We start from the raw sequence: 27,407 nt of genomic DNA, 5'->3' as shown, positions 1-27,407 counted from the left end.
ACTGTAATAGAGTGGTAATAATGCATGTACTGTAATAGAGTGGTAACAATGCATGTACTGTAATAGAGTGGTAACAAGGCATGTACTGTAATAGAGTGGTAATAAGCCATGTACTGTAATAGAGTGGTAACAAAGCATGTATTGTAATAGAGTGGTAACAGGGCATGTATTGTAATAGAGTGGGAACAAGACATGTACTGTAATAGAGTGGTAACAATGCATGTACTGTAATAGAGTGGTAACAATACATGTACTGTAATAGAGTGGTAACAAGCCATGTGGTTACAAGGCATGTACTGTAATACAGTGGGAAGAAGGCATTACGTCGACATATGTATTTACAGTATTAGGTCATATAAAAGTATGGCGTTGTATGTCTTCCTTACAAAGAAATCCTCGTCCCTCTGTTGTACCGAGTGGATTTACGTTAGTTTTGACACGTTATATAGATTTAGTGGTTAAATAAATAATATAGCACTTCTTCAGTGTAATAATTTTTGGTATTCGTAATATTTGGTTCAATATACATCAATAAAAATAAACATGGATTTGGTACATCACTGCTTCTTCTTCAGTTCACAGAAATACTAGTAATAACCACCGGGAACTAAGAATTTGTTACAGCTTTATAGAGCCACGTTTTCTATATTCATGAGGTTGACGTCAGCCACGTGCCGAAACATGTGGTGTGAAAGGCTGCTTTAATTCTAAAAAGCGCAGCCATTTCCCCCAAAATAACCAGCTAATCAACACCACATGTTACATTAACCCTATGCATATGGAAAAGGTGGCTCTGTGAATGCGAAAAACTTTAAAACTCGGAAATCGCATGTGGAGATCATGTCCGTGAAGGGGAGAATTCATTGTTTGTGCATATAGGAGGTTTCAAAAAGAGAAAAATATCCATCTTTCCAACGGTACTAAGCTTCTTTTTTTTACGTCAACTAGAAATGTAAGATGGGATCGACACGAGAACTTTCCTCCCTTTTCGTATTTATAAACCTTGGGTTGGCTGTGTTACCGAACGTTACTCTACACCCCGCAAATGTGTAAAACTACCCTGAACACCTTAGCGTAGGTCCAGTTGTAGCTGTTACAAGTTCTCAGGTCCCTGTGGTAATTTTCTCTTTCAGTATAAAATTTAAAAACGTATCCCATTGTACAGCATTGATGAAGCATTAAACGAATTTCCCGACAACCTAGCTAGTACACTATGTTGGTGCTAGTAAAGTGTATTACCTGTGTCTTCTCCCCACACAAATTCCATCCTTGCACGTCCGTCTTCAACGAGACCGTGAGGTCTTTGCCGTTGTCATGGAATATAAGAGGCACTGGTGCGTTAGACATGCTTCCATCTAGCTTGCTTTCCACTTTATCAACGACCTGTATTAAAAATACAAGTGAGAAAGTAACATTCAGAAATGAGCCTACGAATATGTCCTAAGACCAAACATGTCGCTACCAGATTTCCGTCTACCATCGTTATCATACGCATACAAGGATGCACATCTGTATCATACCAGACCGACACCCAAGCTCCAGACTCATTGGTCGCTGAAATAGCCGACCGAATCAAATGGCATCTTTGGTCTCCATCTTGAAATGTTATCAGGAAAATTAGAAATCATTCCGCCGTTCTGGTAATAAAATGATGTTCCCGTCTATTTTAAATATCAGAACCAAATACGTGTATGTTGTAACGTATTTTATAGGCATAGGATAAGACATTTGCAATTTATTTGAGCTTTGCTGAGGTGAAATGAAAACTTTATTTAAATATGTTATCACAATAACAAAAATGTTTGCGAACATGTTTTAAAAACCGGTCATAGTTTCCTTAACAATTGTCACGTCTCTCAACATCGCCTTCTAATGACCGCATGTCTATTATCTTCAATGCGAAGTTAATATTGTAGGACGTCCTATTATTTAAACTGTATTATGTATAAGGTCACGATGGCCGTTATTACATTAAAAATACGCCGAGCATAGGAGTGTATTCAGAACATCACATGGTATTCACGTGTTTAGGTAATACAAAGACGAAAATCTTAAAGATACTTAGCAGTCAATATGATTTAATCTAACCTTGATTTCTGTGTCGTAATCGTTGATGCAGTATATTCTAGTTTTGAACATGACGCCCATTTGAAGCGTTGGAGTGAAGGCGATCAACTTGACTTTCTTTGCAGCAGTTTTATCTGGCTTAGACTCTCCTACCAGTGTGTACAATGTGAAATGTTTAAGACTGACTGTTACATCAGATTCTGTAAAATCTCTCTCCTCGTAATCGTCAAGTGTTAAATTCGTCCATTCCGACTGGTCGTCAAGGTTACCCTGACGTTTTATCACCCGCGGTATCCAATCCCTTATTACTTGGACACCGCAATGTGGAAACGTCAACTTGACAGGTTTAGCAAACCGTATACAAGGTTGACACACCACAACAGGACTAAGATGTGCTTGCTTCTTTTTTAACTTCGGGAGAAGAGCTTCATCCCACGTGATTCCTAAAGTTATCAGCTTAGATTCGTTCAACGCACCAGGAGGGATTTCTAAAGTTAAACCTGACATCTTAAGTATGTCGCCATCTTTACCGATACTTTTGTGAACGAAAACACCCTTTTCTTGGGACATAGATTTGCTAGACGAGTCGGGTGTTGCTGTGGGGGTCTGCATGAGAATAGAGGTCGGTCGACCCTGCCAGATTGATTGTCGAGAGAGGGGCGACAGCGTGCCCACCGTATCTCTTTCATCACAACTCTCTATGTCAATCTCATCCACTGTAGCAACAGCATCACTAGCGTCGGCGTCGCGGGAAAAGTCTTGCGTCATAGCTACCATCTGCGGCATGGCAGTCCGGGAACCAAACATGAGGGTGTGTCGATTTTTAACTTTGATTGTGTATTGTGGTTTGATTTTGAACGACACGGGACTTTGAGAAATGCAATGTTCATTGCCGTGTATACTGTTGTCATTTGTACTTAAACTGTATGAGTCACACATGTCCACTGCACTGTCCGTTCTCATTTCTCCTTTTGGTTTGGATCTCGTCCGAGAGACCACAACTTCCGGGTCCGTCTCCACCCCGGTCCCGCCCTCTTCTACTGACTTCAGCTTGTCTATTCGTCCATTCAGTTCTAAAATTTCATCGTTTTGGAATCTTAGTTTCTTTATCACGAGAAACACAACAACGATGAAAGCTATGATGACCAACAAGAGGAAAAGGCCCAACACTATGAATCCCGCAATCTGAAATCAAAAGCATTAATTATCTTTTAAGTGGTCAGCGGTGGCAAATATTCGTAAAGATAAATTTAAAAAAAAATCTGTTTATTTGTCGCACGTATATTGGAAGCATTTTCTATCGTTTGTCCCTGTATACGTATGACCTATTTCTGTTGATGGTTATCAAGACTATTAAATATAGTTAACTTATATTGTGTTGATGGACACATAAAAGATTAAATTTCACTGAATTGTTTAGATTGCTTTCATCGAAGCGCGTGACTTACATTACATACACATATATTTGTGTAGTATATAACCTTGACCTGTTACACAGAACGTAACTACTAAGTACTACACAATATGTAAATCAGGGTGTATTTATACACACGTATATCACATATCTGGTGTCTAATAGCATCTAAATCACACTTCTTAAAGTTTTGCTTCATATCTTGTTGACCATAAATTGATGCTTATTCTATGTTTATTTAGGAAACCCTTCAAAAAGTGACGAGACTAAAAAGAAAGTATCTGTTTCTGTATTATTACTCACCACGCCTAGATCCGCCATTGTCCTCGGCTACGATGTAGTGATGCTCTAACTGGAAAGAAACAAATACAAACAGTCGAGTTAGTACTCTGTCAACATCTGGGAACTCATTTCAAATCACAGTTCTAATCTTACATCCGGGAATCGAAGACACCTTAGGTATACTGCCCGATTTGTGTGATCAATGTACTTCTGTAACAAGGCTGGTGTAATCCCATTTAGTACGAATATTAATGTACATATTGTGTGTACGATCATACACATTCAAATCCTAGTGCATGAGCCAGAGTATGAGTTTTTATACAACCAGGAAGTATGATAAGATTCACGGGGTTATGAATGCATGACGTATAACTAAATTACACAATGCACGCCATGCACCGTTACCTAACATGGCCTATACACTAAACGAAATCGTTGTCTCATTGGCCTATTTAGTATTTTTGTTTAAAACTTCGAACCAATATTCTTTTCAACCATCAAGAGATACAAAAGCCACCCAAAGCTATGATTGAATGTGTTATGAAAACTTAACAGCGAAAGGGTCCATGTAAAATGTGAGACAAAATATGTGTTGTACATAGCATATCTAACAAAACTATTATTATTCGGACCACTAATAATTGTTTCAGTTTTCGTCCATTGATAATAACTGTGATTATATCCCGTTTAGCCAGTGTCAGCAAACCGTTTCAATATTCCCGGGAGAATTTTTTTAATTTACATTTCTATATTCTTTCACAGTTAAGTATGTTTTGTCAACAGTATTTCTCCAAATAAAAGCCAAATCAAACAGCGTTACATATACCTCTAAAACTTAAATGTTTACTTTGTGTGACGCTGGGTGGAGATGTTAGAAGGTGATGTAATACGTGTATAGAATACGAAATCGATATCAACAAAGCAAGGTATTGAAAGGCAATATAAAGTCCCAAGTAGTTATGATTGTCTATTTAACGAGCTGTACGTCTATCTCGATATAGTTCTTACATGTATATACTATATACTTCATGGACACACCAAGACATACACATACTTGCATACCGAATCTGGTTACTTCAGGAGAAATAGTTAAGAAGATATATCCCAAAGGTTGAGGTTAAAGGTTAAATCATAGGTCATAGTGACCTACTTTTTGTACTTGACACTCTGTGACATCCCAAGATGTACCTGTATATCAAACCTGGTTACTTCAGGTGAAGTATGGAAGATGTGCCCCGGACAAACTTTTTTCAAAGATTGAGGTCAAAGATTAAACCATCTAGGCCAAACTGACTTGACACTCCGCCAACCCGAGATGTACATGCATACAAAATCTGCCTACCCCAGTTAAAACAGTATAGAAGATATGCCCCGGAGAAACTTTTGTGGTGGACGGAAGGACGGACGAATTGCTTACCTATAACACACACACCTCCCCGGGAACCAGAGATGACAACTAGTCAACAATATAGCTGCAGTGTGAATAAGATGTCTTTTCAAATATTCTTTTAACACGGTTGTCCTTGAAAATGTTGAGAGCGAGATGGGTTGGGGTATTCATAATTCAGCTGTAACAAACCATCAGCGTGCTTTTGGAGCAATCAGCAGTGCGCATGACTTGTGTGGTGTCTATTGCACTAGTAGTTCTAGAGGTAGAGGACCACCACGAATAGCCTCGGTGTTGAGCTTCCATGAGTAACAAGTGCAGGGAACGATTAGTAACCTCACCATCTTATACTGATTCTGAGGAATTTGCAAACACTAAAAGGTGTTGGTATTTGTGTCGTTACACATGCGAACACAAAATATAAGTCATAACATGCTTTCCAGAGTTTTTTTCCACGTTTTTTGAGCATGTGATTTCGGACGAACTTTGTAGAAACAAAAACGGACGGTTTCCAAAACCAGAGTGTATACTGTCAATGGGAGAAACCAGAGTGTATACTGTCAATGGGAGAAACCAGAGTGTATACTGTCAATGGGAGAAACCAGAGTATATACTGTCAATGGGAAAATGTCTTTTAAGACCAGTTCTAGATAAGTATTGCAGTCTTTTCATCACTTCCGCTCTAGGTTACGAGTTGGATATAGACTATTCAAAGGTAGATCGAGTGAGGCACTGGTAAACCGGGAGAGCTTGTATGGCAGAAAGTAGAGATCCAGGAGAGATAGTTGGTACTGAAATTGTTGCAATCCATCAATACAATAAGTATAAAATAAAGAACTGCCTGATGCTAGTATTTAGTTATAGGTAGTTAAAGGTAGTTATAGGTAGTTATAGGTAGTTATAGGTAGTTAAAGGTAGTTATAGGTAGTTAAAGGTAGTTAAAGGTAGTTATAGGTAGTTATAGGTACTTATAGGTAGTTAAATGTACTTATAGGTAGTTATAGGTAGTTATAGGTAGTTATAGGTAGTTAAAGGTAGTTAAAAGTAGTTATAGGTAGTAAAAGGTAGTTATAGGTAGTTATAGGTAGTTAAAGGTAGTTATAGGTAGTTAAAGGTAGTTAAAGGTAGTTATAGGTACTTATAGGTAGTTAAAGGTAGTTAAAGGTAGTTATAGGTAGTTAAAGGTAGTTAAAGGTAGTTATAGGTAGTTAAAGGTAGTTATAGGTAGTTATAGGTACTTATAGGTACTTATAGGTAGTCCTTGGGTGTACCCGCGCTTTCTTATGAAGAGACGACATGACAACTGATGAAGCCAAGTGATGATCAATTGAGGTCATCTATCAATACATCCATCTTCTATTGATATACATGTATGTGACGGACTTCAGAACCACGTGTGTACATGGAGGTATGTGACCCCATGGTTATATGTGTGGTTATGTGTGCTAGTGTTGTAGGCATCAAATCATCATACAGCTGTGTATAGTATTGCATACCGTGCAACGCACATTGCGATCAAGGAACGACAACTCTGGGTACAGATTGTGTTATTCATCATCATAACAACAACAAAACCTGTAACTGATCAGCAACTAGAGTTATTAATGGGGATATATTAAAGGTTCAAACCCTGTAGATATAGAAGTGGGTTACTTTCTGGGACTTTCACAAACAGCAAGTCAAATCAATGCGGATAAACAATATAGGGTTTAGCAAATGTGAGGTTACCGATATCGATATGTTTCTATGCTGGTGAGGGTATTTGAAATGTGGGGGAATCGATATCGATACGTTTCTATGCTGGTGAGGGTATTACAAATGTGATGGGGTAGCGATATCGATATGTTTATATGCTATTGAGGGTATGACAAATGTAAGGGTTCTGATATTGATATGTTTCTATGGTGATGAGGGTATTACAAATGTGACGGACCGATATCGATGTTTCTATACTGATGGGAGTATAACAAACGTGAGGGTACCGAAATCAATATGTTTCTATGCTTGTAAGGGTATGACGAGTCTGAGAGTACCGATACTTGTATGTTTGTTTCTATGCTGATGAGGGTATTATGAATGTGAGGGACCGATATCGATATGTTTCTATGCTCGTGAGGGTATCACAAATGTGAGGGTACCGATATCGATATGTTTTTATGATGATGAGGGTATGACAAATGTGAGGCTACTGATATAGATATGTTTCTATGCTGGTGAGGGTAAAACGAAATTGAGAGTACCGATATTATCGATATTTTGCGATGCCGTTGAGGGTATTATGAATGTGATGATACCGATATCGATATGTTTCTATGCTGGTGAGGGTATTATGAATGTGAGGATACCGATATCGATATGTTTCTATGCTGATGAGGGTAATATGAATGTGCGGGTACCTTTATCGATATTTTGCTATGACGTTGATGGTATTATGAATGTGAGGATAGTGATAGCAATATGCTTCTATGCTGTTGGGGGTATTATAAATGTGTGGGTACCGAGATGTTTCTATATGATGTCATGATGAGGGTATCATATATATGAAGGTACATATCGATCTATGTACCTAATGTATGATGATGAGGGTATTATATATAGGAAGGTACATATCGATCTATGTACCTAATGTATGATGATGAGGGTATTATATATAGGAAGGTACGTATCTATGTACCTAATGTATGATGATGAGGGTATTATATATAGGAAGGTACGTATCTATGTACCTAATGTATGATGATGAGGGTATTATATATAGGAAGGTACGTATCTATGTACCTAATGTATGATGATGAGGGTATTATATATAGGAAGGTACGTATCTATGTACCTAATGTATGATGATGAGGGTATTATATATAGGAAGGTACGTATCTATGTACCTAATGTATGATGATGGGGGTATTATATATAGGAAGGTACGTATTTATGTACCTAATGTATGATGATGAGGGCATTATATATAGGAAGGTACGTATCTATGTACTTATTGTATGATGATGAAGATATTATATATAGGAATGTACGTATTTATTTACTTAGTGTATGATGATGAGGGTATTATATATAGGAATGTACGTATTTATTTACTTAGTGTATGATGATGAGGGTATTATATATAGGAATGTACGTATCTATTCACCTAAGGTATGATGATGAAGGTATTATAGGAATGTACGTATCTTTGTACCTAATGTATGATGATGAATGTATTAGGTTATGTATGTGCGGGTATTGGTATGTGGATAGGTTCAAGTTTATTACGTTAAGCTATACAGCTCTTCAGTTGTATATGTTTACATGCACGGACTTATATATCTAATCTAATTCCGTGATACATGTATATATATAAAGTACAACATAACAGTAAACAAATAAACAACAACAATACACATACACAAATCATTTTCGGACCTTCGCCTATAGGTGTGGAGAGATATGTTGCACTGCTAAACATTCATGTACTACATAATATAATAATATTTTATAACAAGAATAAAATCATGTATTAAAATATGTCGTGTGATACATGAGGGTACCTATGAACTTGTGGTAAGTAATAAGTACATGGGGTATCGTTATGTACTTAATTATGAGCTCGAATGAGTGAGTTTTATACATTGTACAAGTGTTAAGGTTATTGAGATAAGCGATATACATGTAGGTATCGAGGTACCGTGTATAATAAGCACATGAGGTGCTGGACTGAGTGGTGGAATGTAAATAGTTTGGCACTTGTTCAGATTTACGTTCTTTAAGGTTCACAAATCTGTCTTCAAATTATCGTTTAACATATAAGTATCTTAATTTTCACAGACTACAGTGATTGTCAATTCTGATTATGGTTAGGAAAAAAGAAAAAAACATCCTCTGCTAGTTTGTACAACATTTAGCCTACAGGTGTTCTTCCTCATCATATCCTCTACTGTCGTTGAGGTGTTCGGGGTGTTCCGAGACGTTGGCTTTATACGTCTCTGGTGTGTTGAGGGCAACGATACAAACTGCATCTATAGATATATAAGGGACCCAGTATATATAGAGTTTAACTCATAATGTAATACATGTAACGATGTCAACCTAGATCTATGCAGAGACGTATAACGCATCTCTGATCTATGTAAATCATAGACGTAACCCAGGGCACGTTTATAAACTCATAAAATTGGAGCAGCGTTTCTGGAGCACCTATTATGAAGGCTCTGTAACAAAATATGACCAAGTACATGTTAACTACTGTATGCAAATATGTAACATTCCAATATAGCTTCATATAAAACGAATGAATGAATAGTCATGTTCCGGAGTAAACAAGACCTGGGTACGTACCTTGTATGTCTTCCTTCGTGTGACTCTAGTCCAGCGAGGTTTTATATTCACAAACAATCATTATAATCCAGCTCTTCTTCTGTGACAGGTTAGTGTTTTGAATGAAATGGAGTGTATACGTCACATCTTAAACTTCACAGTGAGGCCACTAACCCACGGGCAGTGGCGCGGAAACAAGGAAGTGAATATCATATACACCTTGACATTCCAACTACGTGTACCAACATAAGATGTTATACACTAGAAAAGTACCAGATTTATTTTCGTCTGTGATACAAATATGTTTAAAAGCTATGTAAATATATCTTTATGTGCATGATTTATCGCGTAAACAAACGGAAAATCCCTGTTCTGTGTGTTGACCACGTGACTGACTGGCCCTGGGCGGGGACTGACATTATAGTTTAGACAGCGAGACAGATCACCTACGTTTACGTATACGCATGTACCCTGATTTCAATGAGCTGAGCTAAGGGTGTCATTATACCGTAAACGGAGATAAAGGCATTTATGTTTAGCGTACGTGACTCATACATATACACAAGAGGATAAACCTTATTTCAAAAATGTTGGGGCTATATAGCTTTAGGGGCGAAATGGGACGATATATGGTTATCATATTTGGGACGAAATGAACTGAAAATTGGGGCGATGTGAAAAATATGGGGCGAAATGGTCTGGGGCGTAACGGTTTTGGGGCGAAACGTCTGTAATTCGTGACAATGCCATGCCTATTCATGTATATTCATGAAAAAAATGCATCGATAATAAGATTATCAGTAATAAGAATTGTATAATTCTATATTAATCATCTCTAACAAAGCACTTGTTTTTCTCTTGTGTTTCTCTAGTGTTTCTTTTTATCACGTGTACTGAGATGCTGAAGACATATCCAGTAGAAACGATAAATTAAAACAAATCCCAGTATGAATTCAAAGAAAAACGCTAACCTAGCTTAGCAGGGTATATTTTTCTATATCCCACAAGATATATGAGTGATATGTGGATTTTCAAAACTACTAAATGAAGATACTCCGAAAGTTTGCATCCTAGTAACCCACACTCTTACATTTTTATTTATTGGGGGCGGGGGGTCGTCCCGTGAAGATTATGCATGGCAAAATGAGTTTGTATCACATATGAATATTCCTTTTTGTAATCATTAGACATTATAATCATACTGTAAAATAACAAACCGACACCTTTATATTAATATAAACACATTCTAAATCGATACCCTGTTGATTTGTGTAATTCAGGACTTACCGTAAGTATCATCGGGACATTATGGTACAAGCGATGAAATGGGTAATTGAACAGACAGTTTCTATAGCTAACGACATATTGCATAGCTACATGTAGGTCATACCACGCAATTAGATGATATCATTACGATCAAAGCCGTTTTAAAAGGGTTGACGAGTTTAATTATTTAAACTATGACAGTTCATTTTCTTCATATTTGTCTTATCAAATTCTCGTAAGTATAACAAATAAGTTTAGCCCTAATTAGGAGGGGTTTTCGACAGACAAAGAGTACTACAGCGTGAATTTTTTTAGGACATCGGTCACACTTTCAATCATTTCTCGTCATGCTTTACAAAATAAATGTTCGAATCATGAATTCAGCCTTCGACCTTTCGAACTAACTAAAGCCCCGCTAGCAATAGGACGTTAATTCGGACACTGGGGATCAAGTGGCATACGGAAGGACGTGCTCAGTATTTTCGGTAGTGTTTTCCCCGAGAACATGCAGGGACAGTTTGCATATTAATGTACCAGGTAATTCAGTTAATTTCTTAATAAAAAAAAACCTGATTTGGCCACTGTATATGTACGTTAATACACGGCCACATAAAGCCAGTATATACGTCTCTGATTGAGTTTAGCCAAAAAGAACATTGATTTAAACTCATATTGGTTTGGTTTTATTTTGTTTAACGCCCTAGCTTATTAAAATAATTACTAGAACAAACTATTTGATGAAAGAGTCACTTCCAATCTATTGAATATATCTCATGACAGAAAGAAATCCTATTATACGTTGAACCACGGACTTAGATAACCAGGGATATACTGTTCCTGAGATAACTAATCTAATTCTGTGGTTGAACAACACGTTGGGCGCCATTAATTAGATTAGATACCTTGGATTGATAAAAGTTCATGCTTGGCAATACATAAGTTTAACCTATTAACACAAAAATAAAATATAATAAGATCGGTCGGGAACATGATCGGCTTCTTTATACGTTTATTTATTATTAATTATGCATGTAGATTGTTCTCCGACTGCGAGTATATCACGGACTGAACAAGTTAGATTCCGTGTCTAACCACGGACTTAGATAACTAATTTAATTCCGTGGTCTAACGTAACGTTTATATATGATTTTTTATTAGATCATATTAGCTCATATGCCAATATGAGCTAATAAAAAATCATATATAAACGTTACGTTAGACCACGGAATTAGATTAGTTAGATTAGATTAGTTAGATTAGATTAGTGACACGTTTCGGCTACAACCTAACACGAAAGTAGATATTCTTAGTTTAAAAAAACCCGAAATGTATCTAATGCATGTCATTGTGCTGGTCACATAGTTACTTCACGGGCTGCATGATGGTATGATTGTATGAGTTGTAACATAATAGTGCACTCATGTCCAAATGCTAAGGGGAATAACTCTGGCTATGTGTCGAGTTGTGGAAACACTTCCTGTTTGTAGGCCCTATATGTGAGCGTGGCTACGTTTCATTCGACGGGTACCGATACAAGCAACATGAAGGCAACACTGAGAAATCTCGCTGTCCTGTGTTTGGTATCGGCGTGTCTGTGTGGTCAACAGTCAAGCAAACCACTGGTTATTACCGAAAATAACTGGACACAGTCATTGGAAGGAGAATGGATGGTTGAATTGTAGGTAAACTACTGCGTGAAGTCGGTTTGTAATATTACTAGGGCTTTACATGACGTACAGGTACGTCGTCGGTACCATGTAGGATTTTGTTCACTGACAGTATCAAAACGATAAATAGTGAACACTGTCACTGAAACAAAAAGCAAGTTGGTTGAGAGACCTGTACTGTTTTAATTCATCTGTATGTACATGTAAAATGAGCGTAACGAAGGACATGCTAAATAATGATCTCTTTATCTGTATGAAGGGGAGTGAGATCTGGACAGAAAACTCTATGATAAATATTGTAATTTCAATACATGCAAGAAGGCTTATTTTTAAGCATTTTTTTTGTGTAAGTCATGATGATCGTTTGATTTTTGTGAGATTAAAGAAGATTAGCACATTTTTAGCTATAAAAGTATAACAAAAAATCACTCAATAAGATTTTCTCCTACTTTTTGAACTCCTCACTAAATGTACTAAATCATCTTGTAAATGAATTTAACAATTGCTATTATTTCATTATTTTCGAAATACAATGAAATCGCTTCAAGAAGACATTCCATAACACGTCTAAATAAATATAACCAAAGGCATTTTGGGTAGAAGCAAGCAAAATATATAGCATGGAATTCAATTTTCTATCTAAGTCTGTGGAAATAGTAAACAAAAATATTTAATTTATAGTAGGTCCAAAGTAGGTCCAGGATTTTGCCAAAGGGTCACAATCATGTCTCTAAAAATGAAATTGTCAATACTATGTTTGTATTCATGAGTGATATCACATACCTTCATGTACCAAGCAACAAGTACCCCTCGGGGGCTGGGTGTGCCCTGCCGAGCACCAATACTACCTAGCTGATATAGATTCACCAAAGTCCAGGTATATTTGTACAGTGACATATGTGTGTGGTGTGTCATCATTGATTAATACAAATGCCTCAGTCATGTCAGCCCCAGGATCAAAATAATCACCAACATTTATAGGGTGTCATATTAACGAAAGAGCCCATTCATCAGTCAGTGAAATGTTGTTGATCACTAATTTATTTGTATACAGGAAAGTGCATTTATGAATACAAATTTGGGAAATAAATTGTATAAATGATAAGCATGAAGTCAAATGATTGGGCCTGGTGAAATCTACCTGTACAAAAGGAAACAGTCCCTCACAACCAACACTCTTGTCTATTGACAGTCTATATTGCCTCCCCTAGTCTATTAATAGTCCATATTACCTCCCCTAGTCAATTGACAGTCTATATTACATCCCCTAGTCTATTGACAGCCTATATTACCTCCTCTAGTCAATTGCCAGTCTATATTACTTCCCCTAGCCAATTGACAGTCTATATTAACTCCCCTAGTCTATTGACGGTCTTATAACCTTCCCTGGTCTATTGACTGTCTATATTAGTTACCTTCCCTGGTCTATTGACAGTCTATATTAATTACCTCCTCTGGGGTACATTCGCGTATCCGGTTGAACCTGTAGAGAAAACGACAGGTACAGATTTGGACTGAGGCTGACCTTAGGAAAATTTGGTACGTGTAGATTGAGGGGTCCAGACAAACCTGACTGAAACTAAAATGCTGACTTTTGCCAATTTGCGTTATTTCTTAAACAATGTCAAGTCACATGTAATTTTTAAGATACGTTATGTAATTTAGTGGACGCGTGAGAGAAGGGCATAATATTCTTGATACATTGTTTTTTCTCCGAAACTGTGGATTTTTAGCTCTGCTTATAGAACTGTCCAAGTGTGTTCGTTTATCGTGGAAAATGTCTGTGCCAAACGTACCGTTTCAACCGGGATACGCGAATGTATAGCCATAGTCTATTGACAGTCTATATTACCTCCCCTAGTCCATTGACAGTCTATATTACCTTCCCTGGTCTATTGACACTCTATATTAATTACCTCCTCTGGTCTATTGACAGTCTATATTACCTCCCCTAGTCCATTGACAGTCAATATTACCTCCCTAAGTCTATTGACGGTCAATATTACCTTCCCTGGTCTATTGACAGTATATATATTACCTCCACTGTTGTATTGATGGTATATTACCTCCCCTGGTCTATTGACACTCTATATTAATTACCTCCTCTGGTCTATTGACAGTCTATATTCCCTCCCCTAGTCCATTGACAGTCAATATTACCTCCCTAAGTCTATTGACGGTCAATATTTCCTTCCCTGGTCTATTGACAGTATATATATTACCTCCACTGTTGTATTGATAGGATATTACCTCCTCTGGTCTATTTACAGTATATATATTACCTCCACTGTTGTATTGATAGTATATTACCTCCCCTGGTCTACTGACAGTATATATATTACCTCCACTGTTGTATTGATAGTATATTGCCTCCACTGTTGTATTGATAGTATATTACCTCCACTGTTGTATTGATAGTATATTACCTTCCCTAGTCTATTGACCCTCTATATTAATTACCTTCCCTGGTCTATTGACACTCTATATTAATTCCCTTCCCTGGTCTATTGACACTCTATATTAATTACCTCCTCTGGTCTATTGACAGTCTATATTCCCTCCCCTAGTCCATTGACAGTCAATATTACCTCCCTAAGTCTATTGACGGTCAATATTTCCTTCCCTGGTCTATTGACAGTATATATATTACCTCCACTGTTGTATTGATAGTATATTACCTCCTCTGGTCTATTGACAGTATATATATTTCCTCCACTATTGTATTGATAGGCTATTCCCTCCACTGTTGTATTGATAGTATATTACCTTCCCTAGTCTATTGACCCTCTATATTAATTACCTTCCCTGGTCTATTGACAGTATATATATTACCTCCACTATTGTATTGATAGGATATTACCTCCACTGTTGTATTGATAGTATATTGCCTCCACTGTTGTATTGATAGTATATTACCTCCTCTGGTCTATTGACAGTATATATATTTCCTCCACTATTGTATTGATAGGCTATTCCCTCCACTGTTGTATTGATAGTATATTACCTTCCCTAGTCTATTGACCCTCTATATTAATTACCTTCCCTGGTCTATTGACAGTATATATATTACCTCCACTGTTGTATTGATAGGATATTACCTCCCTTTTCATATTGACATTTTATATTGCCAGCCCAGTTGTATCAATGATGGGGTATATGTCCTTTTTGTTGATAGTTTATTATCTCCCCTGTTAAACTGATAGGATAGGTGTAAGCATGATTCTTTGTTTCTCCAATATTAACAACGTTTTCTGAGGGAAAGCTGGAGTTAAACACATGGGGGAAGGACAAAGAATCATGTTTTTGTACCATAAGGGCAGTAAATATTTTATTATAAGGGAAAACAGTAAAGATGAAACACACCATTAATTGTTATCATCTGCTTTAGTCCTGCAGATTCCAGTGTTATGCTTATTGTTAATTTTTTCAAGACAGTTTCAGAATAAGAAGAATCTGACCAGGAAAACTACATCAGGAGAGGGATTTTTGATGTTTTTTGTCCCCATCATATGACAAATATATTCAAATTAGGCACACTGTTAGGTATGATATATTTTTCACTGTTGTATTGAAAGTATATTAGCCCCCAGTTGTACTACAATGCATTTCCTCCCTTTGTGTGTTGATAGTATGGCCCCTTGGTGCCCTGCCTGTCGTGCATTTACAGATACATGGGCAAGCTTTGCAAAATGGAGTGATGACTTTGATTTTAAAGTTGGTGTTGTGGATGTCACAGAAAATCCAGGTAAGCAGGACCAAATTTACTAAAAATTAATTCATAAAACAATACAAGTGCTGCAAGTTAGGTTAAGTGATTATGTTGAGTCTTTATATTAATGTGCTGTAGCAAATAGCCTTACATTACTTCATTCATAAAACAAAAGGGGATTGCTAAGTTTAATATGGTTGCATAAAATGGCTGCCTTGTGCTACTGTATCTGTTCTTATTAATTTTCTGATTGCATTATACAAATACAAGTTATGGGATACATATATATTAGATCAGACTGTGTAAATTATTCATACAATGTTGACCTAACTTGTACAGAAAGTAGTAGTACAGGTTTGTATATCATAACACAGCATTATACATGTCTGTTCACTATGACAGTACGTACCTACAGTTTAAAGGGCAATGATATACAGAGAGACTATTTCTTCAAGTCAGTCTTATTCTAATAAAAAAATGGTGGTATTAGAAATAAAGTGAAGAATTTAAAAAACCCCAGAAATGTTGTATAACACCACACAGTGGAGGACAAGAAATGACATACATGTACAGTCTTCTGGTACAGAGATGTATTAATTTGTTGTGATTAACAAATGTATATATAAACATGAAATGATACAGCACAAACTCAAACCTCTTTGTAGTTTTCTAGAATTGTGTATATGGAGTACAGTAAAGGCATCACTGGCCACATTCCCGATACTCTAGGGATAATGCTCAATTTTTCTCTCTGCACCCCTGGAATATGTCATAGCAACATTAACGGTTAGCCCAGTGTGCGTCACTTTGTCGATAGACATGAAAACTATGTACATGTACATCTAAAGAATCTTGGGGTTACATAACATAAAATTGACTGACTTTAAAGTCGGGTGTCACTCCTCTGTAATCTTCAATGGACAGATACCAGCCATTTTACCCGAGACCAATCAAATGGCTAACCGGTCGCCCTCAATTTTGCTATGACATATTCCAGGGGTGCAGAAAGTGAAAGTGAGCGTAACCCATGGAATGTCAAATATGCAGTGGTCTGTGTATAAGATTTCTGTATATATAGTAAGATAAGGGCCCTCACTTTATATGACTCGCACAAGAAGATTTAAGTCGGATAATTTGAACGCACAGTATGATATCATAATAACCAAGAAAGAATTAATGTGTAGGAAGTCTACGATGGCAATCTATTGCCTTAATTATGGTGTCATTATTGTACCACATGTGAGCTAACCATTGAAATGTCATAGGACATTAAACACATGTGGGTAAAAGAATACATTGTATGACATGGGTATACTCACTGCATGACATGTAGGTCCTGTAATAAAGTAATATATACATGAATGTCATCCTAATTCCTATGTTGTTTCAGGACTGAGTGGCCGATTCCTGGTATCTGCACTCCCATCCGTATACCAGTAAGTACTGTCATGCTCACTTAAAGCTTTTTTTATCTATAACTGATGTCTTGTTCTTGTCAAAGTAAAAAAAACAACACATGTAGATCATCACCTATATGGACATATGGAGCATAAAATCATGTTTAAAATTTGAAAGTTTGCTGCAACAAACTTCATAGTGTTCATTCATACTTCATCTTTAAATATAAATGCTAATTAAGAAAAGATAATTGATAAAAAGAAAATTTGTGATTTTGGTTTGGAGTTTGCATTAGTTAAGACTGATGCGGTGGTTTACAGTGTAAAGGACGGAGTGTTCCGACAATACAAGGGAGGACGTAAAGAAAACGAGCTAGTCAGCTTTATTGGTGACAAGAAATGGGAGGCGATAGACCCTGTGGTGTGGTACCTGTCCCCCAGCTCTGTACAGTAAGTATGTCACAAATTACAGGTGAGATTTGTAGTTGGGGGGGGGGGGTACAAACGTGAAGTGTATGTCTCGTAAAACTCCTCGCACTACTGTAAAAGCATTTTATTTCGTGGGGGTTTAATTTTGTAATTTACATAAGGGGACAAGGGGACAAATTTCTTTGGGATTAGATTTCGTGGAATCAATATTTCTCAAATAGGACATTTGCACATTAATGATCTGGTTATCAAAGAAAACTTTTAATGCTAGACGTTACGTAAGACAAACACATAAAAATATGTACAGATAAGATCAGGTGAGATGTGTTCACTCGTTAGGGATCAATCAAATCCATCATGTTGATTTGTTACATACAAATGTTACCATCCATTAACAAGTAGTACACTCGCATTCATGTACCCCAACAGTCATCATGACAAAACCGCCAAGACAGATGTCTTTACTGAAACTGTTAAAGTCATCCCTCATTCTATCAGAATTAACTCTGTCCTTTACAATAGTTACTTACATAGGTTTGTTTCAATCCTAATTGCCCTGGACAGAACATTTGTTCACATATCTAAATATATACTCCTCAGATTTAATTTAATAATTTTTTTCCTCATATATTCGTGTGTTCTGTATGTTGTGTGGTAAAAATTCACTAGGATTAATATATTTCGTGGTTTTAGGGAATAAACAAAATTATTAAATCTCCAACGAAATTTTATGCTTTTACAGTAAGTCTGTTACACTTTTATAGAAAGGAGCATCACTATGATTAAAGGAAGTTTGTGAAATGTTGAAGAATATTTGTGGGATGGGGTTTGGCTTACATATCATCTTATAGTAATTTGCCTGCAATAAATAATTGATTAAAAATACATAATTGAATTTTGGGAGAGGGCATCTAAAAGTTTTTTAAAACTAAGTCACATGTTAAAAAATGGATGTATGTGTGTCTGGCACAGGTGTGTCTAGCAAATCTGTCAAATATCACAGAAAGACAGAGAGGTTGCTGCCCACTACAAGGGTTGAGGTGGTAGTCTCAAGAAAACTGGAGTTATTTCCCTTGTAACACACATATCGACTGATACAGTATATATATATAACACATATTGTTATTCCTGATTAAGTTTGAAATTGATCACTATGAGGTTGTTACTTTCAGTGTTAACTATCTTTTCTATTTTTGCCTTACAGAATGGGAGCAGTTGGATTCTTCTTCAAGGCTGCAATGCAGATCAGAGTAATATGCTTAAAAATTCTATTACAAGTTCATATATCTGTAACACATGTACATGTACGATCACTATAAAACAACCTGAATTATGAATGACTATCATATAGGAAGATAAATATTATATCTGGTGTGTTATGGCTGTTCTATCTTCTCTTTCACTATGTTATGAATTTTAGCAATTCTTCATATTTTCTGGTTATTGACCATCACACTAAATAAGGGTTATATATAATGTAGATAGGAGCCTAAAAGCCTGAGGCTGGCCGATATGTAGACAGTGAAAATCTTTTCTCCCACCCTTAACATGTGTACCTCCCTTTTAAGTCGGAAAAGATCAGCTTGTCATCCCCTAGGGGGAGATGGCCTCGTGCACAATAATATGACGTCACGTCATTGATGCATTGACGTCATGTCAACAGTAGACAACTCTGGATTTGCTGGAAAAACCATTCAATCAATGCTAATATTTCATGCAATCACCGCTTGTCTGCGGATTAGAGAGTGAAATAGGATGGGAGAAAAACAATCATCCCCTACCTTGAGGATGTGACAGAGAAATCTCCAACCCTTGGGATGATATTCTCGAATGTCTTGCCCTCGGCACAGCAATGGGTAAGACATATGAGAACATCATCCCTCAGGTTGGATATTTCTCTGTCACACCCTTAAGGTAATAGGATTGTGTCACCATTTCTCAGTAGAATTTCTTCAAATTTTGTAGCTATATTGCTTTGAAGTAAAGAAAATTTTCTGCCACCAAAAAAATATAGGTTGTAAGAATTTTGAGGATTTTAAATGGAAATTATGTAAAAAGGAGTGAATTTTGAAAAAAAAAATGGAGCACACAATGTTTTGCAAAATAATGTCAATAAAAAAGGATACTGACATAGATTAGTATTGCATTAATGTATATCAATTTCATAAATGCTGAAATTATGTCAAATAAATTATCTATAAGCGATTAAAAATTGACATTTTATAATTAAACCATATACACAGTTATCGTTCTTGAAAAACTTCACAATAGTGAAATAGGTAGCCGGTTTCCTGAAGTACAGAACAATGGACACATGTGACTCATTGATTAAAAAACAACTGAATTAATGCCTGGGTTGCGTTGAAATACTTTAATATTGAAAGAACACACTGTTCTGTCAATAATAAACATACAATATTCATCAGTTTAATATTAAACATTAGAATATGCGGAAATTGTGACACTGTCTCCCCACATTGGATTTTCAACTAGGGATGTACTTCTTATTTCCGTTTAGCAATACACTCCTATGACCTTAAAGTAGGGGAAGATTCTATTATTCCAAACAGTTGAGATTTTCCTGTCTACACAGTTGATTACGCAGTCATTTGATTCTTTTTCTTGTGAAATTGATATGGTTATACCTATCAATAATTACATTTTCACAGAAGCCACCAGGTCAAAATAGTGCTATCATTTTTATTTTTATTGCAAAATTGATAATGCAACCTTAAAATGAAGTGATGACATTTTCAAAATAAAAATGTGTTAGGTGTCTTTCCCTACCTAAGTAGATATATTTTTTACTCCAACACTTCACATCATACATTAAAGGCTTTGCTGAGGGAAAGACTACCTGATGATAGAATATATAATAGGGGTGAGATGGGGAAATTTCAACCAAGGGAGAATATTCTTACATTTCCAAATAGGAGACTTGCTTATGACAATAAACAGTTGTTATGACTGGGAAATCTCCTCTCCCTAGGGTGAGATGAGGATTTCTTTTACTTTGAACAGGTGTATCCCCACTTTTTCCTGGTGCAAAGATATCCACAGCTCACCCTAGGGTTGAGACGTGGGATTTCACAGTCAATTTTTATACGACCTTCAAATTTGCCGGTAGTATTATGGCATGGGGTTGTCCGTCTGGCGTAAATTTTTGTTTATCCAGCATTCTCCTCCTACATTTTTCGACCGATCTATTTGACACTTGGTATACATTATAATTATGATATGAAGTTGTGTGTCTCTTAAAAGAATTTTGATTCGACAATTTTTCCAAAAGTTATTGCCCTTTGTTCATTTCAGTATTTGATTATTTGTCCGGCAATCTCCTCCTACATGTTTCAATGGATCTCTTTGAAACTTGGTATACATTATATTCATGATACGAAGTTTTGTCTGCCTTTAAAAGAATTTTGATTCGACGATTTTTGAAAAATATATTGCCTTTTGTTCATTTCAGTATTTGATTTTTTTGTCTGAAGGTTTTCTCCTACATTTTTTATAGCATATCAGCTAACCACTCTTAGAATGATGCAGATCTTATTTCAATGAAAGAAAGTATATAACACTATATGGCATTCAACGGGCGTATTTTGTTCCACCCCGCGGTATTCTTGTTTAAACTTCATATCAACAATATAAATATACATTATTTGTTCAGATATGTATATTAAAGATGGAGACATTTTAATCTTTAGTTTCTGAATTGGGAGTAAAGCCTCAACATAGCCTTTGATGTTACTCTGGTCCATTTCTACTCTTGAGCTTGTATAAATGAAATCTTAAGATATACATACATACATATACCTATTACAGTATACCTACATAAATTTGATATATACTTGAGAAGTATGGGAGAAATAGTTTTCTGTACATATACTTTACTTTATTAATAATATATACATCACCACTGTGAACAAATTCTATTATTTAACACGATTTAGAAAAGATATGTATATATTTCATGAAAAGACAATTATAAAAAAACATACTACATGTAGTTTGAGAGATTTTATCCAAATGTTTTTATCAATTCTTGAATAATTGTTGTTTCATGTTGTTACTGATATTCTTGGTAATATGCCATATTTTTGTTGATTAATTGACCATACAATTGACATCACAATTCCTAATATGATCTGCAGGCGCTGTACAATGTGATGACGTCAGAGTATGGGATCCCGGAGTGGGCATGCTACGTCATCTTCGCAGTCATGACCATAGCCCTTGGTCTCATTCTTGGACTGGTATGCTTCACCTCTCTAGATAGAATTAAAATTATTGTACTGTGCAATCTTGATGAGTTTCTACAGTTTTATTTTGAAACCTGTATTTTGAAACCAGTGAATAACAGCTTATATACAATGAAAGATCATTTTCGAATGGACACTGGTGTGTTTTATGCAAATAAAACCTAGCTGATTGTTGAAGTGGTCTGCACATGCCTTTCTCATGTTATAATGAAGTGTCAGAAACTCTGCATGATTTAAATAGATTGAAGTACATAGTATGTTCATTCATTTTCTGTTTTAATTTGCATACTGAACTATTTCCTGTGGTATTGCTGTATTTTTGACTTGTGTAATACCTTAAGAACAACATTCCACAAGCCAAATAAAACACAACCAGATGTGTGTTTGATTTTCAGCTGATCGTGTGCTGTTGTGACATGGTGTTCCCCACTAAGTACCTGCCCCCACCCCCTCACAAGGACAGACTTGTGACCCCCCAGCAGCCAGAGGAAGAATTAGAGGTAAGATATGTTATATGCCTGTTTAATATGTCCTTAAATGCGATATATGTTTGATCACTCGTCACCTGTAGATCAAAGCATACATGCCAGATCTCGGGGCATGAGGCAAAATCTCACGGATTTTCACCTCTGCTAAAGTCTCATGGTGTGGGACTTCAATTTACGGAAAGTCCTCAAAACCTCAGTTTTTTTAATAATTGATCAGTGAACCATTTTCCCGTTGTTGTTAACTCGAAGTTTTACGAGATTCAAGAATGTTATCAGCGATAAATCACAAGAGCTCTCGAGTAGCGGTCATGTGATGGTCATGTGATCGATTCGTATGCAAGAGCTCTTCTGATAAATTCCGGAAAATGTTACCGGTGTCGGTAAAATTGTGAGTTTATTTCGGTGTCTTTTACAATAAGTATTCTATTTGAACGATAGAAATAAATCCATATTATATGCCATTCAATTCCGTGATATCTAAGTCACTGTGCGACGATGTCGGCTGCAGCATGTTTTTTTTACCTTTAAGTCAGTAGAATTAGCACATTAATGGTTTCTGTCATGTTTGTAACGTTCGTTCATTGTTAGACACTTTGAAAACGATGTCCCGCTACGTGTTTCTTAACAAATATACTGATATAAGATCAGAGAACGGAGGGTCAGGGGTATGTCAGAGGAGATGGAAAATGGCTTTGATCTGAATGCTGAAATATTGAATTTAAAAGTTCAAATGCAGAACACAGTTTGCTTTTCTTTCACAGCTGATTATTTCTGTCCTCTTGTTGAATGCACGTTTCCAGATTATATAACAATGCTCAGAAGTTCGAATGAAAATGAACAAAGACAACTGTAATCCTTATAAACTCATCAATATCCACAGTTCAAAGTTGATGTCTCCTAACTTAAACATCAGTAGTACTGTGGCTGCTGTGAATATTGACCTGTTAAACTAAATTGTGAATTTTAAAGTGATTCTGCTTTTGCAGTTCATCTCAATTAATTATATGTGATACTGTTTTGTTTTGTAAACTTTGTGCTACTAAATATATATATAATCATATTCAATATAAACAAAAAACTCTGCCAAAATCATAACAAAGTTTCTTACTTAATGATTTTGTACTGTATTCCATTGATTTAGTTGAATAGGATAAGATTTTTTGCCGTGAAAAACGCCGCAAATAAAACCTCCCTTATTGAAGCCTCGATTCCCTTAAAATGATTGTGAAACTCACAGATTGGTCTCCAGGAACTCTGACATGTACATGTATGTAAAAGTATTCTAGCTTATGTCTGAAATTTTATCGACCATGTAGAATGCTGAGATTCAAAATTCATATGCAATAATATGATTTTGGCTGTCTGCAATTTGGTATAGGTTTGTACCTGAACAGAAGATTACATTTAAAGTGGATAGGTAAGGGGTTTATATATGTACTGGGTTATTATGACCCAGAGTTGCTTCAGGGAAAATGCATAAACTGATAAATTTCCTTCAACAAGGCAAAGAATCACTATTAGTAAAATGACTGGGAATAAAGAGGCATTGATCACTTAGATTTCCCACTGATACAACAGGATTGAAGGTATTGGATAATAGTGTACATTTTTATACAGTAGAGACCAAATGATGTTTTCAAATGTCCTCTATAGCTATATCTATCACTACAGTCACACGAGGGTACCGAGGATGATGATTCAGAAACAGAAGACATCCTGGACGACACACAACATTCACAGTCAGAAGGGGAGGCTGTAGAAGAGGAGGAGGAGCCGGAGAAAGCTGTAACAAAGGACAAAGAAGAAACAAAGCCAGAAGAAGCTGGTGATGCCAAGCCAAGACGCAGGAAACCAAAGAAGGCTGACTGATCGTAGTGTAGGATAGTGTTACATTGACTTGGAGTGCCAACTTGTGTATGGTGTATGTTGAGATGTTAAATACTGTGAAAGGAAGTGAAGAAGTCTAATTAACCACACTTTATGCCTGACTTGTGAAAAGGGAAGCTTGACTTGTCTCTGTTTTAATGAAGTTGAACAGTTTCCATTTTGTGAGACTGGCATTGTCTAACTTAGATCTATTTGAATTTTGATCACAATAGCTGTGTTTCTGCAATGCAGACATCATGGGAAATCCAGTCACAATATTGGGTCATTTCAGTATTACTTTTTCCACAAATATCTCTGATAAAAAGAATGTCAACAGATTTTTGAGAAGAGAATTTTGTACCCTTCCCAAAATGTTTTTTTATTGTGAGGGTGTGTATCATTTGTGCCTCATAGTTTTTACTAAATATTCTGTGTGATTTTAAGAGTTTTGTCTGTTTGAGGACAGATATGTGAACTAACAGTCATTAATGCATTTTAAAAATGCTGATACTTTTACATATCTGGTTAGAGGAACAATGTAAAATTATGTATTTATAATACATAATGTATTATTACTGTGCTCATGTTAATGATGTATGAATGTTTTACATAGTATAGTAAAAATCATGATTTGCTAATTGATTACTTATTAAAATTGCCATACAAATCCTTACACAGAAGTGTTATGAGGCAGATTTTTTAAACATATTTCAATCAGGTCTTCACTACACTCTGCAAGATATTTTGTAATACAAATATATACTAAGAATTTCCAGGCACTTTCATATTTATTGAATTCTCTCCTGTTCTTGCTAATAATTTTAAAGATGACTGTTAATTTGTGTGTATGTAAAAAGATATTCTAATATAGGTGTACATTTTTATGATGATAAATATTCTAACTCTGCTTTTGTTTGATGCAGTTTGCTAAAATTTCAATATTATTTCATTAATTTACATATGTTAACAATCTGGACTCTTCAGAAATATTTCAGAAAATTTTCGTGTTCACACTTATATTAAAAAGCATTCGTTCCTATGCCATCTTAAAATGATTATGATATTTACATTGATAATCAAAAACATCTGTGAGAAAACATGAAAACCTGATATCTTGGATATGTACATCTCGTACTTACCTAGCTGTAAATATCTTACCCAGTTGTTTGTTCATGTCTGTTGCAAACAATCCTTTTGACATTTGTAGAATGAAAAATATACTTCACAAATCATCCCTTTTTATTTATAGTCGCAAGAGTTTGAGAAAAAATAGCACAATCTTGACAATTACTACTAAATACCTCCTAGTTATCTCCCTTCTCATTTAAAAAAAATTAAATCTAGTTTTACAATTAACATTTTGACACGTAAATCAATGGTATAATAATTAAACTGTTTGATGCTGTTGTAATTATAACTTATTCTAGATGATAAATAAATCTACCAGACAGTGGAACCTTGTTTACCTTGACAGTTGTTCTCGGAAAATATTTTAGAATAACAAATTTTATTTAGAAAGTGTTAGGAAGTGACCAGACAAACACAGTATGGATAAACATGGTTCCACTCTTGACTTCATTTGCATAATACTAAAGTCAATTGGATAAAAGTGTGAATCAGAATTCTCAAGACAATGAAGAACTTCAACTTTTCATTTGTCCTTCATTAAAAATAACTCTTTATTTAGATTCAATAACTACAAAAATTGTTAGCCTGGATTGTCACAAGGAACCTAATATTGATCAATGATCTATAATAAAATTGTTAGCAAGCTTACAACTACTTTGAGTAGTCGCATAGCTAGTTGGGTTGTCGTGTGCCGTGTTTGAAAATATATGATATTGGGGGAAAGGTACCTAATAGTACAGTACAAATGTGTGCAAATGAATAGTGGCGAGATGGGATGATGAAGTGGAGGAAGCTTTAAGATATCAGTCTTCTGTAGAGTTCTTACGCTCACTCAGCGGTGTATAACACAAGGAACCTTCTGATGTATAGGCTTTATATGTTATGCCATTCCAAATGCATGCAACAGTACTATTTTTTTTATATAAATACATATTTCTTTGTGCTATATTTGACTTTAAAAAACGAACTTAATTTGCTGCTGACAGGTTTTATGTTCACTAAGTCTAAAAATAGACAAATGCTCTGCAGTAAACTTGGAAATTGTTTACCTGTTTATCTATTAAATGGACACTTCATGTTCATCTATTCATGATTCTATAAAAAACAATAAATCAATAAGAAATAAAACAAGAATGACATTTTATATTAAGTATAAATTGCACTTTAAACTATTTGTTAAGCTATACTTCAAATATTCTTTTTAACAACAATACATAGTATTTCTGTTTTAAACTTTTCTCTTACTGATAATACAAAACGTATTTCATTACCGTTTTTGTGAAAAGAATACTGTAAGTGTTATTGTTAAAATGATGTTTCATTAATTTCGTTTATCTTTGAATTATGACATGCCCAATATGTATTGTTGTTTGGGTTTATTGTCTATAGGATACTGTAACCAGCACTGGGACAGATGTCATCATTCTTTGGTTCACAGCAGTGATTTGCCTATGCAAATAAATCGTGTCACTTTATACCATTATTTTTTTTAATTTTCTTTCAACCAATATCACAGAAGTTTGCGTGTAAAAACTCCTTCATTATAGGATGGAAATATCCTAAGAGTCCTGGATTCATGATATTTGGCCTGTAAGTGTCAGAAGTAAGGGACTACCATTTGCCAGCATCAAACTTTTCTTTAGATATCTTTTAAAGATCTCTAAGACATAAAGTATTGATACTTGGCCTGTAGCTTTTTTCTTTTTGGGGAAAACGAAAAATTTGTAGGTAAAAAATGGT

General features: G+C 35.6%; 2 protein-coding genes across 3 annotated transcripts in view; one reads left to right on the top strand and one right to left on the bottom strand.

The window, feature by feature from the left end:
• The window catches only part of LOC110446336, a 5,882-nt gene extending 1,760 nt beyond the window's left edge, over positions 1-4,122 (bottom strand). The window contains exons 1-3 of the mRNA XM_021491450.1: positions 3,785-4,122; positions 2,089-3,252; positions 1,213-1,383 (exon numbers count right to left, since the gene is read on the bottom strand). Coding sequence (XP_021347125.1) covers positions 1,213-1,383; positions 2,089-3,252; positions 3,785-3,802 — 1,353 coding nt within the window. The 5' untranslated portion in view covers positions 3,803-4,122. The remainder of the gene's footprint in view (positions 1-1,212; positions 1,384-2,088; positions 3,253-3,784) is intronic.
• A 7,978-nt stretch (positions 4,123-12,100) lies between these two features.
• Positions 12,101-27,142, top strand: LOC110446270 (thioredoxin-related transmembrane protein 1-like). Of its 2 annotated transcripts, none has more exons than XM_021491331.1 (8): positions 12,101-12,399; positions 16,018-16,133; positions 17,488-17,533; positions 17,816-17,944; positions 19,128-19,173; positions 22,078-22,179; positions 22,581-22,685; positions 24,345-27,142. In XM_021491331.1, the coding sequence occupies exons 1-8, from the start codon at positions 12,263-12,265 to the stop codon at positions 24,540-24,542; spliced, it is 879 nt and encodes a 292-aa protein (XP_021347006.1). In that variant the 5' UTR covers positions 12,101-12,262; the 3' UTR covers positions 24,543-27,142. The 2 variants fall into 2 exon arrangements, with proteins under 2 accessions (XP_021347006.1, XP_021347007.1); XM_021491332.1 differs by having other exon boundaries at positions 12,325-12,403.
• Positions 27,143-27,407: the final 265 nt, after the last annotated feature.

The sequence above is a fragment of the Mizuhopecten yessoensis genome, unplaced genomic scaffold (assembly GCF_002113885.1).
Source record: "Mizuhopecten yessoensis strain PY_sf001 unplaced genomic scaffold, ASM211388v2 scaffold2671, whole genome shotgun sequence".
Lineage (NCBI taxonomy): Eukaryota > Metazoa > Mollusca > Bivalvia > Pectinida > Pectinidae > Mizuhopecten > Mizuhopecten yessoensis.
Note: the sequence above shows the minus strand (reverse complement) of the source record. Positions and strands in the feature narration are given on the sequence as shown.

Coding starts and splice junctions, on each gene's coding strand:
- LOC110446270 (XM_021491331.1), top strand. CDS start 12,263: ATGAAGGCAACACTGAGAAATCTCGCTGTCCTGTGTTTGGTATCGGCG. Junction 12,400..16,017: donor GGAGAATGGATGGTTGAATT/GTAGGTAAACTA, acceptor GTGTGTTGATAG/TATGGCCCCTTGGTGCCCTG. Junction 19,174..22,077: donor AGGCTGCAATGCAGATCAGA/GTAATATGCTTA, acceptor TATGATCTGCAG/GCGCTGTACAATGTGATGAC.